Source organism: Echiichthys vipera (genome assembly GCF_963691815.1).
Source record: "Echiichthys vipera genome assembly, chromosome: 11".
Classification (NCBI taxonomy): Eukaryota; Metazoa; Chordata; class Actinopteri; order Perciformes; family Trachinidae; genus Echiichthys; species Echiichthys vipera.
The window spans coordinates 24,244,546-24,257,182 of record NC_139836.1 but is presented as its reverse complement, the minus strand read 5'-3'; the positions used below and the strand labels follow the sequence as shown (position 1 = coordinate 24,257,182).

Below are 12,637 nucleotides of genomic sequence, written 5' to 3'. Positions count from 1 at the left end.
TCTGTTTCGTATACAACTATACGCCTATGTGTTCTTTAATTGCCCCTCGAGGACATTGAATTTTAATGTGACTGTCAAAACCTGCCGTGCAGCATGGCTTATCTCATGCAAGCCAACATAGCTACCGACGATCAAAGTTAACTAGCACGTTTCCTGACATGAAATAACGAATGATATACGACCACAATGTTATTAAAAGGTTAAAGTTAAACGTTGAATATAGTTGGATGCTCTTCTACCAAATATTTTTTCAAATAATCGATTTTGGCGCGATGTAAGCAGATTTGGGCGGAAACGTAGCAGTGACGCGAAGATACCCAGACTTTTAAGTCTTTAAATGCATAACGTTATTAAAGTTAGCGGGTTATTGTTACTGATGCACATTAACGGGTAAATATTGCATTTTCAAAAACTAGTTAACGTTGCATTTTACGCGCCTGCAGTGGGTTGAAGCATAGACGGGAAGTAGCTTGTGAGAAGGTACTAACGTTAGCTAACCCAACTGTTACAATATTAAGTAACTAACGTTAGGCTACATAAAATAAAACTTCTAACTAGTGTTATTAAAATACTGAGTCTGAAATGCAGCATAGCTTCGGTTGGTATGGTTGACCTTTCTAATTATCCAAGACAGTTGACCGACTAATAACTAACCAAGCTAACGGTAAATTAGTGAATTAACGTTTTTTCCGGCTAGATAAGGTTGCGGGAAATCACATCGTAGATTATTATTTGCTGTTCTGGAGGATATTATGTAAAGTCCCTTACCTTCCGTTTGTTAATATCGTCCTCCAAAGAAGACTCCTGCTTCCCTCCTTTTTAGCCGCTGAGCTAACTTAGTGTTAACTTTCAGCTGAAACCCGCTCTGCCCACTTCAATCCTCCGCAACTGAAATCCCCCACTGACCGCCAGTTGCTGCATCTGTTTGAAATCCGTGCGCAAAAAGGCGCAAACCAATCACAAGCGAAGCGGGGGTATTCGCCCCTTTAAACCGTCAACCAATGAGAGCTGGAGATTTCAATGCGTCGGTTAGTGACGTTCAGCGCGTAGTCGACGTGGCCCCACTGGTGCTTCCTTCTCATCCCCTCCAAAATACAATACAATGTTTTGAGTCACAAGTATAAATAATAAGGAAAAGTATGTATACAGCTGATATACTACACGATGTTTTAAGACAATGTGATTATTTAGCCTACCTGTCAGTTATATTTTTTCTGTATTTATTTATTGTTTCAATTTCTACTCCTGTTTTTACTACTTTTATTGTATTTAAGTACTCTTTCATGTTATGTCATCATCATATACAATTGGAATGGTCATTGAAAGGAAAAATGTCTGTCATATATAAGAATTTGCAAATAGTGTTGTAAAAACTGGTATTTCCTTCCCACCTGACACAGTCTGACAGTGTTTTAAAACCAAGATAAACTATGTGATATCTACAGTGCTGAAGTATTTAACAATAATACTGTTCAGCCGAATTGAATATTAGCCTACCTCACAATAAAAGCAGGATATTGAAAAGATAGTGTACAACAAATGTTCAAAATCAAAATAATATTGTAAAAGCTTCATATTGCTTAGGGGGTTCGTGGTGAACGAGCATCACAATCGTTTCCCCATGTTTAAATACACTCAAACATCATTTTGATAGTGATCTAGTGTTTGTTTCTGATACAGTTTTGAATATGCACACTATTCACTGACAATGTGAAGGGAGTTGATGGTAGTGATGAATCACAATGAATTATCATTTGAATCTGCAGCTCCCCTTGGCTTTTATGGAGCTTTAAAAAAAAAAACAGGTTAGAGGTATTTATTTGGCTGCCTACTTTTAACTCCTCTTCCCACTGTTTGAGAAACAGAGCTTAAAAGCCATGGTATTCACAGGACAGTTTAAGGTTCACACCCCTGTCTGGAATGTGTGAAGTGTCTCTTTCACTGAAACTAGGCAGGGGGGAAGTTGCAGGATGTGGTAGTTCAGAATGTTTTTCACTTTTTGGTCTTTGCTGTGCATAACATGCTAAGATGGCAAAGGGGCCAAGTCCTCTCCCAGGTCACCAAACTCTATTGGGTTTAATATGTTTATTGTATATAAAATAGGAAGATTAAAAAAACTATTTGAGGGCCAGTGACAGACAGGCAGAGACAGAAAAAGGGTGAAGTTGTGTACGTAGGGGTGGGGGAGGGGGCATCTTCTGAGCACTGAAGCTTACTACATTTGCATACTGAAGTACATAATGCTAATTAAATGATGATCCCAGCATCCCATTTACAAGTCCACACAGTCATTTCAATTACAACCACATCACAGGCAAAGCAGGGAAAATTTGCCAAAAGCCTAACTGACTGCTATTCATGATGCATTTGAGGTATTATGAGGAGGCCTATGCACCAGGAAATAGAAAATATCAATTGAGATCATAACAGTCCTGCATCATTCCCTAAGCACTTTATTCTTTGTTGACAGTGTACTTACATGGAGCATATTCCTAAATTACATTATGCTTTTATTGAAACAGCCAAAAATGAATGAAGTTAAAATGTTATGAAATGTGGTCTGCACTTGGTCTTAGTCCAGATATTTGAAGGTAAAGGATTCATTCACACAGACACATCCAACCATGAAATGGAAGGCCTATATCCAGTAAATGATGCTCTATGAATGAATTAAAATAAATGTCTACAATAATATATCTTTGTTCATTCTTCTTCTTTGTGTTTTTGGTGGGATACCAACTTTAGGTGGATACCACCATAGACATAAAGAGTAGACGCCTCATCGAACGTTGGGCCTATTGGCGGTGACGAGCGGTGGGGCCGCCATCTTGGCCCGGTCGCCCGCTCCACTCAGTGTAAGGACAGGACACGGTTCGGCGTATTTTAATATTCACAGTGGGATTAACAGTAATAGAATATTCTGATATATGATATATGTGATGTATGATAGGTGTTTTACAAACACTATAAATATAAACACAACAAGAGAAATCATTTATAGAGTATTAATAGGCTATATTTCATACATGAATACATACATCTCTCTCTCACTCACTCTCTCTCTTTCTCTCTCTCACACACACACACACACACACACACACACACACACACACACACACACACGCACGCACGCACGCACGCACGCACGCACACACACACACACACACACTCAGAGAAAATTAAAATACATATAAATCAAGAGTATCAATACAATTAGGTCAGAGAGAGAGAGATGACATTTTGGACACATCTAAATACAAGTCAAACAGACACACTTTCATTTAAAGCACTAAAAAAAACAAGAGCCGAACCCTATATGTTTATAAATATTCAGAAATGATCCATGCTCTGCCAGTCGAATAGTCGTGGTAGTGGAGAGGAGAGGGAGCGAGTGTGTGTGGTATAAAAATATATATAACATTTTGTTAAATCGATCATTTTCACACTGTTTTGTTCTTGCACAGTTACCAAGTGTAGAGTGTAGCTCTAATTGGTAAATACAGTGATGTTGTAGGAGTACTTTGTATAGTATCTAAAATGGCTGTGTCCTTTGTTTTTAGGCAAGGTCTAATTATGTGAATGTCTTCTTTATTACATATTTTAATGATGTAGTAATTGTATTTAATGTGCAAACAAAAACATGGGGCATAGTTCAGTAATATCAATTTTAAATTATACAAATGATTTCAGATTTTTCCTTAGTTAAATAAATGTATGATTTTTTCTTTTCAGACTGTTTCAACTTCTGTGGTACAACTGAACTAAAAAAGCCTGGACTCATCAGTTCTGCTTTACAAACATGTGACGTTCGTGCTGCTTTAAGTGGAGATGTGGAGAACCAAGTAAAAATGTATGGAACATTTAGTTCAGCTGTGAGAATATCGGGCACAGAGTGGAAATACATGTTAAATCTCTAATTCATTCTTTATAATAAACCCCACATCATGTTGCTCCTGTTTGATGAAACAGTTTAACAGCAAAGGATATTGATCAGATTCTGCCACTTCTCCTTTGATAGTCTAAACTTAAAAAAATAAAGTGACATGACATGAAAAATGATCTCATAATTCATGTCAATGTCATGTTCAATATTTAAAAAAACAAAACTGAGAATATCTGAGGTGACCTGAGATGAACTGTCTCTGAAGTGTCTTCCTCTCATGAAACCACAGCACATCCTCCGCTGACCTACTGCTGGAAATGTGCAATCCATTTACACTAGACCACATGTACGACAACCCCTCTCCTCCCTGCTTCTCCTTTCATATCTACACAGGCACACACACACACACACACAAACACACAGGCTTGCACACACACATCTGGCCGGGGGGTAAATTAACTAACATTCCCACAGAGGCTAATCTCCACGCCTCTACTGTGACAAGATAATAATAATAAAATAAGGGACAGCAGCTCCTCTGGCAGCTAAATATGTATCTACCTGCCACAGCCTGAGGGACTCACTATTACATTCAAAAATTTCTGGATTTATGTATAATTGTTTAAAATTGTACTGTACCGTACTGATTATGAATTGTAATATTGTAATATTAGATTAGAGCAGGAATACGCTGCACAGTGCTCTGGCATCTTGTTCCTTCTGCTGCTCAACTCAGAGGCTCAACGAGTCACTCATAGAACTGATCTGGGAGAAGGACCGATCCAAGATGGCGGCCGCATTTCTCGCGGCCCAACGTTCGATGCGGCGTCTACTCTTTATATGTCTATGGATACCACCGCCCACCGACCGTGCCGGAGTATGTAGCACAGGACCTAGTTTAGTCTGGATAAAATACAATTCTAATTAAATTCCAGTCATTTCCACATTGGTTTACGTCTTACTATATTCGTTTTTTTAGTTGGAAAGCCGAATCTAATGGGTGGGAACAATCTTCAGCCTGCTGTAATTTTATCTGCAGAAGAAGAAGACAAGTCCACTGCGCATGCGTGTCACATTCCAATATGTCTGCGCCCTTCAACAAGGTGGTAAACGAACAATATTTCTTTATAATAAGCATATATAATCAGATCCCAGGCAGTCTCTAGATAATTTATGACTTAAACTTGTTTCGTAATAAACAAATATATTAATCGTAATCACAAAACGGATTGTGGTGGTAGCCATGTGAACATATTGCAGTATTTCATCAAAATAAAGCACTGCTTTCAACATATACACACGCCGAATTGAAGACTGTTTTCGTTGGATACAGACAACCTCTTAATATCACAATTCTATGGGACATGCATTTTTATTAGACGTAAAACATATAAAATCATACATTTACTGAATGGAGTTTGGCCGAATGTTTCTTCCGGACTAGAAGGGATATGTGCTGAAGCCAAGTCATGTCAAAATATGTTTGTTCTGCCACACAGTGAATGTTTTAAACAGATGTGCTCACACAATGGCTTATATAAGAGCTGTCACCCTTCTTCCTAGAGGAAAGCAGTGTGTCTTTAGTCAGTGGATACCTTGTTTTCATAAATCACCAAATATCATCAGGGAAACTGCCAGATTTCAAGAACACACCAATAATCACTATGGTAGAACTACAAGAACTCTTCACACCTCTCCACCTTTGATGGTGGCCAAGTTACTGTCGACTGAGGAGCTTTTTGCCAAGAGGTCTCTGCAGGAATACATGAAGAAGATGGAGACAGAGTACAGTGATTGTTTGAGAGCGGTCAACAGCGGTTTGACAGAGGAGCAGTTCAGTGAGGATGAACTGAGGACCAAGAGGACCAAACTGTCCACACTGGCTCCTCTTATCCAGTGCATCAGCGAGCTGGACTCCAAACAAAAAGAAATGGCAGAGACAGAGATTCTTCTGAAAGGTGAGATTAATGTGCCGCTGCCACACAAAGACAAGCAATGGTTTGAATGAGAGTAGCCTATTTGATGGAATATCTCACATTTCTAAGCCACAGTTCAGTTTATTTTGCAACCATAGACCGAACTCCCTCATTCAAGTACAAAAAATCTGGCTGCACACTTAATTTAAATGCTTCTGTTTCAACCACTGAGGTCTTTGTCAGCCAGTCAGGCAATAAAGGAGGAGATTAGGAGTGGGCAGACTGGATTCAAACACTACTGTCACTGTAAGGGTATGCAATTCAAGATTCAAGATGTTTATTGTCATATGTTCAGTTAAGACAGACGTCACACTGCACGATTAAATTCTTACTTTGCACATCTCCCTGGTCACAAAGAAAGTAAAAATGAAATAAAAATATATATTTAACTAAACAGTGTCAAAAAATAGAATTGTGGATAAAGTAATCAATTGTTTCTGCTTAATTATACATATCATACATAGCCTATGTGTATAAAGTGACAGTGTTTTAGATTAATCCATTGATTAAATGACAAATCAAGGTACTTCACAGTGATCCAAAATTCCAATATTGCCATAACACTATACAAGCAGATATAATAAAGGAGAAGGGTACCACTGAAAGAACATTTTAGCAAACTTTCATCTCAATGTATAAATCGTCATATCATACGACCCTAAATTTCCTTGCGGGAGTCATCCCAAAGGATCAATAAAGAGAAGTCTTAGTCTACTTTTACTGTATGTTTTTGTTCTTCCTCAAAGATGAAGACTCAGCCCTGCGAGAACTGGCAGAGCTGGAAAGTGAAGGGTGTTTGCAAGATATTCAAGACCTGAGACAAAAGGTAGAACTGTACCTTTGCATTTTAACGATGAGCTGCTGCAGCAGAAAGTAACGTTGAAGTTAAATGGTAAACCTTGAGCTAGCTCAAGATGTTTCCAGTTGCTGTTTTTTTGTTCAGATATTCAGTTAATCACACATCACATCTATCTTGTTTTCCTTTCTGTTGAATCAACCTGCTTCACCGAACAGATCCTGGATCTGTTGATCCCTGAAGAGGAGGCAGATCTGAGCGACCTCATCCTGGAGGTTACAGCTGGTGTCGGGGGTCAGGAGGCCATGCTGTTTACCGATGAGGTCTGGAGGTACAATTTTATATAAACCTTTTTTTGTTGAGATGATGGACTTTTGAAAACAAAACCTCAATGAAATAAGTTTCTGCATATTAATTCATAGATACATTACAATAAATACATTTCCTAATACACTTTTTGTACCCATTTACATTGGTAATTGCAACAAACCTTAAAACCTTGGAATTGCCTGTATTTACAGAAACAAATGCTTTTAACATCAGTATGGATAAAGAGGGATTGAAGAAGGGAAGATGAGAGAGAATTCATAATGAAGCAAAACAATAAATAAAAAAAACTTACATTTTCTGTGTATTTACACACCGACTTGTCTCCTCCTCCTCTGAAGGTGTTTGACATGTACCACGGCTTCGCTCAGTACCACGGCTGGTCCTTTGACATGCTGGAGCACATGAAAAGTGAAACAGGTCAGTGGGCACAGACACTTGTGATTACAGTCGTATTAAAGGGTCAGTTTACCCAAAGCATGAGGCAGACTGACCTTTTAAGGCAATACTTTCTATGCAACTGTCATGTTAACATCTCCACTGGTTAAGTCTAACCAAGAACAAAGTTGGACTCAGGATAGTATGTTGTTTTATCCTGAGTCTTTTTTTGTTTTCTAAATCCCCTTAGTCTGTGTTTTCAGTTGTTCTGACTCTGAACATGAGTTACAGAGGGAATTAGATGTCATCTGTTGTTTATTTTTAAGAAGGACGGTGAGTGATAGTGGTAAACACACATTTTTGTGTCTTAGCTAGAGACTTAAAGTAGGGATGATGTGATAATTAGATAACCCTGTCAACGAAGAATGCAACCCTCCTGTTTTTCCATTACTATCCTTATTGCAGTAACAAACTATTAACACAAGAGGGAGCCCTTCCTTTATCACCAAATACTGAGCACAAAAGAGACTCAGGAGGATTCACATTTGTTTAAGTGAAATGTTCTTTGACAACTAGACACTATTAAAGTCCCTCTTTGTGATATGAACATTTGAAATAACTGCATGTCATCGCGCCAAATGACAGTAACATTTTACTAGTGGTACTCACTGCTCGCCTATGACCAGGTGGACTACGTCACGCCTCGGCCAGCATCAGCGGCCCTCAGAGCTACAAGAAGATGAAGTTTGAGGCTGGAGTCCATCGAGTTCAGAGGATTCCCAGGACTGAAAGACAGGGCAGAACGCACACCAGCACCATGACTGTGGCTGTACTGCCCCAACCCACTGAGGTACAGTTTTACATGATGGATGGATGGACGGATGGCACACACACACACACACACACACACACCCACACACCATATTCCTCTCTGTTGATTTCCTTCTTAATGTGAGAACAACCCAATTTTCCCACAGGAATTGTTACAGATTAAGTGGAGAGCATCTAATTTGTTCTTAATATAATGCATTTCCTGTTGAAATGAGATGTTGGATGGAAATTGTGCAGAACGGCAGACTAATGGAATATCACATTAGTTTGTTGTGACTGACTCACATGTGGGAGGTTTCATTGGTTGTTGTTTATATTTCGAACTGCTCATGCAGCATTTTGATATCAAAGCATTTAGTGCTTAATCTATGTGACTCATGGTAAAAGCATGTTACTTTGGTGAGATTGACCTAATTTTTTCCAATTCTGGTACCTGTTTTAGCTCTTTTTCCATTTCTCATTTTAACTCAGATTAACTCGAGGTAGGTTGTCGAGGAATGAATTTATTCTTCTGCTCATCTGCTGTTGATTCATATGTAAGTAAATCAGGAGTGTTTGTGTGTTCCTGTCAGATTTCTTTCACGATAAACTCAAAGGACCTGAAGATAGAAACTAAGAGGGCGAGTGGAGCTGGAGGCCAACATGTCAACACCACAGACAGTGCAGTCAGAATAGTCCATCTGCCTACAGGTAAAAACTGTGAACACCTGGTGTTGTAATAGATAGAACATACTTTACAGTTTAGCTTATTAAACTGTGGGACATGAACAGAGTCTTTGTCCGTCCCTAAGTTTAAAAACATTTTTAGCATCTGTCGGTTTAATTTCTACTTTATATTTAGATTATAAAGCTTAACAGATAGTGACAGATTGTACATATGGTAACTAATTTATCACTCACACCGTGCAGTACACTGCTGTTAATAAATGTACTTGACAGAATGTGGAAAGGTGCCATTTAACACAACACAGAGCCAAGGCCAAGCCGTTGTAATTGAAACTTCTAATTTTAAATGTCTCCAACACTGGAAATGCAACTTCCTTCTCCCATTTCCTGAATATTATGTGTTTAAATAACATTTTTGTATCAATAAATCTGGTCAGAGGCCATGTCTGAACTGAACTCCTTGTTTGATGTCAGAGGTGTCGTCTTAGTTCTGAGTTGTAAGACAATTCTGTCATATTTTACTAATCGAAGTAAGTTAGGGCGCGCTCACACTATCCTCCCGGACCGAGACCCGGACTTTAGGGTACTTGTCCCCCCTCCCTCTCCCCCCCGCGCCCCAGCCCCGTTTGTACTCACACTGCCAGGGCCTCGGCCAATGCTTCTTGCTGTCCATACGCCTTCAAGCCGTAACACGTCACACGCATTGATCGCGTGTGTGTGGCTTTGTTTACAAATCTTTCCATAGACCTCGGAGTTTTTGTGCGTCTTGTCGACTGTTTTTGAATATTTTCATCCGACCAAATCTGCAGTAAACACAACGTGAACCTTTCACCACCATTGTTGTTGTTGTTAAATGTCCGCGCATGGTCCGTCCTTCTATTTACATGTCCGAACAGGCGGACATAACGCTACTGCCGTAGGGCTCGTGCTCGTGCGCGTACACGTGCGCACGCTCGTGCTCGTACATGTGCAAACGGCTCCGCTAAAGCCCACCTCTTTCAAGCGGGCCGTGGCGGCCCAGCTGGCCCCAGTTGAGCGCGGAGCGGGTGCGCTCACACTACTTAAAGGTACTAGACTTTAGCTGAAAAACCGGTTTTGGCCGCGGCCAAAAGGATAGTGTGATCAGGCCCTTAGGGCGCGCTCACACTATCCTCCCGGACCGAGACCCGGACTTTAGGGTACTTGTCCCCCCTCCCTCTCCCCCCCGCGCCCCAGCCCCGTTTGTACTCACACTGCCAGGGCCTCGGCCAATGCTTCTTGCTGTCCATACGCCTTCAAGCCGTAACACGTCACACGCATTGATCGCGTGTGTGTGGCTTTGTTTACAAATCTTTCCATAGACCTCGGAGTTTTTGTGCGTCTTGTCGACTGTTTTTGAATATTTTCATCCGACCAAATCTGCAGTAAACACAACGTGAACCTTTCACCACCATTGTTGTTGTTGTTAAATGTCCGCGCATGGTCCGTCCTTCTATTTACATGTCCGAACAGGCGGACATAACGCTACTGCCGTAGGGCTCGTGCTCGTGCGCGTACACGTGCGCACGCTCGTGCTCGTACATGTGCAAACGGCTCCGCTAAAGCCCACCTCTTTCAAGCGGGCCGTGGCGGCCCAGCTGGCCCCAGTTGAGCGCGGAGCGGGTGCGCTCACACTACTTAAAGGTACTAGACTTTAGCTGAAAAACCGGTTTTGGCCGCGGCCAAAAGGATAGTGTGATCAGGCCCTTAAAGTAGGGTTTCTGTCTGCATTGGTCTGTATTTCTCTGAAGAGTAGTTATGAAATGAGTACAACTTAAGAGGGATGCCCACAAACTAATAGTACTTTATTACTTGTGTGTGTTTGTTAGGCGTGGTTGCAGAGTGCCAGCAGGAACGGTCCCAGATAAAGAACAAGGAGAAAGCCATGAAGGCTCTGAGAGCAAAACTGTACAGCATGAAGCTGGAGGAGGAGACCAGCAAACGCTACAACCAGCGTAAAATACAGGTGGGACACTGTGAGATATGTACAACATAATGTGAGCTTAAGGTGGAGGCATTCAATTGGAATATCAAATAAAGGTTTGACAAGGTATTTTTTTTTGTTGTCGTTGTATTTCATTATGTTACTGCATTTAGAAAGTAATAAACCAGACAAACAAGTATTCATAAAAATAAGATCCACATGTTTGAATGTTCCGCTGAGTTTGTACATTGTTTGTTAAAAAGTGGTTGAAATAATAAAACATGCAAAATAAATGCAGCAAGACCAAAATGACGCATGCAAAATGAAGATAGAATATACAGAAATTAAAAAAACTAAATAATGTTTTACATATTTCCATCCCTGGATCAAAACTTTAACCATCTTTCTTCTCCGCTGTCTTCTTTGTACTCCTCCAGATTGGTACCAAAGGCAGATCAGAGAAGATTCGAACCTACAACTTCGCCCAGGACCGTATAACAGACCACCGCATCAGCATGACAGTGCACGACATCAAGAGCTTCCTGCTGGGAGAGGATCTGCTGGACAAGATGAACTCCTCGCTACAGGAGTTTTCCAACCAGGAGACACTCATTGAACTGCTGGAAGAAAACAACCAGGAGGGCTCGTGAGATTGGATCTGAAAAATATGGATTCTGATCAACACTGCAATATTGGTCATTCCCACTCTGCTTTAAAAAAAATGACCAAGATGGATTATAAGGATGACAGAGTCTATGCGATGCTTCTGACACACATACACACATATACAGTATGTCCACACATGTCCAGGAGTGACAAGCAATTCCAGCCCAAACGCTGGTAATAGATATAAAAGCTGGTAATAAAATGACCCTCTTTCCTACCCCCCTAATTCTGGCACCCTTGCTCGGACTTCACCCATCTTCCAACTTGACCTTCATTTTGATCGCAACTATACACCTGTAAGCCTGTGAATGTTCTCATTTGTCTAGGTCATCGTCATCCGCAAAGCAATTTCAGTCAAAAGCCACTGGACTTTGTTATTTGTCTAGGAAGACGTTTCACCTCTCATCCAAGAGGCTTCATCAGTTCATGTACTCATCTGACCAGGCTGGGACCGGACCGACTAACTGGTGTGGAGATCCAGGTATTTAACCTCTCACAAGGCCGATGATGTCTTGAGTCTTAACGACCGTCGTTGGAGTCACAGGAGGCCATTTGTGAATAGTTGTTCTTTGAGGATAGATTGTTGGATCAACTGTTCACAAATGGCCTCCTGTGACTCCAACAACTGTCGTTAAGACTCAAGAGAGCACTAACAAAGTCGAAACCAACTTCCCACCAACGACTGTCACTCTAACGGCGGTCATTGGCAATTGAAGCACAAAGGGTTCCAGTGACATCATCGGCCTTTTGAGAGGTTAAATACTTGGATCTCCACACCAGTTAGTTGGACCAGTCCCAGCCTGGTCAGATGCGTACATGAACTGATGAAGCCTCTTGGATGAAACGTCTTCCTAGACAAATAACCAAGTCCAGTTGCTTTTGACTGAAAGTGCTTTGGGGGTATACACCTGTAATGTTTGGTGACTTAATCTTTCACGGTTGCAACGATATGGCGGTGAAAAATCTGGCAAAACCCTCTGGAACCGCCTCTGACGTAGTTCCCGCTAAAGTTGGTGTCCCTCAAGACCACATTTTGCCACGATGATATGTAGGCTACACACAGACTCCCAAGGTGAAAAAATTACCGGTGTAGCTGTTACGGCTGATAAAAAAAAGTTGACTTATTCAAATAGTTTGTTTGCCAAAACAACAGTATAAGACTTATAACACAA

The 12,637-nt window shown here is 40.8% G+C and overlaps 2 protein-coding genes across 2 annotated transcripts in view; one reads left to right on the top strand and one right to left on the bottom strand.

Annotated features, from left to right (window-relative positions):
- Positions 1 to 1,082, bottom strand: part of fbxo5 (F-box protein 5) — a gene marked incomplete at both ends in the record, with an annotated part of 3,080 nt that extends 1,998 nt beyond the window's left edge. Inside the window, one exon of the mRNA XM_083922468.1 lies at positions 1,000 to 1,082. Coding sequence (XP_083778594.1) covers positions 1,000 to 1,082 — 83 coding nt within the window. The remainder of the gene's footprint in view (positions 1 to 999) is intronic.
- A 4,230-nt stretch (positions 1,083 to 5,312) lies between these two features.
- On the top strand, positions 5,313 to 11,628 carry mtrf1l (mitochondrial translational release factor 1-like). Its single transcript, XM_083922678.1, has 8 exons — positions 5,313 to 5,841; positions 6,606 to 6,685; positions 6,874 to 6,978; positions 7,324 to 7,402; positions 8,047 to 8,210; positions 8,764 to 8,881; positions 10,705 to 10,841; positions 11,237 to 11,628. Exons 1-8 carry the CDS (start codon positions 5,412 to 5,414, stop codon positions 11,447 to 11,449), a joined length of 1,326 nt encoding a protein of 441 aa, XP_083778804.1. The 5' UTR covers positions 5,313 to 5,411; the 3' UTR covers positions 11,450 to 11,628.
- Positions 11,629 to 12,637: the final 1,009 nt, after the last annotated feature.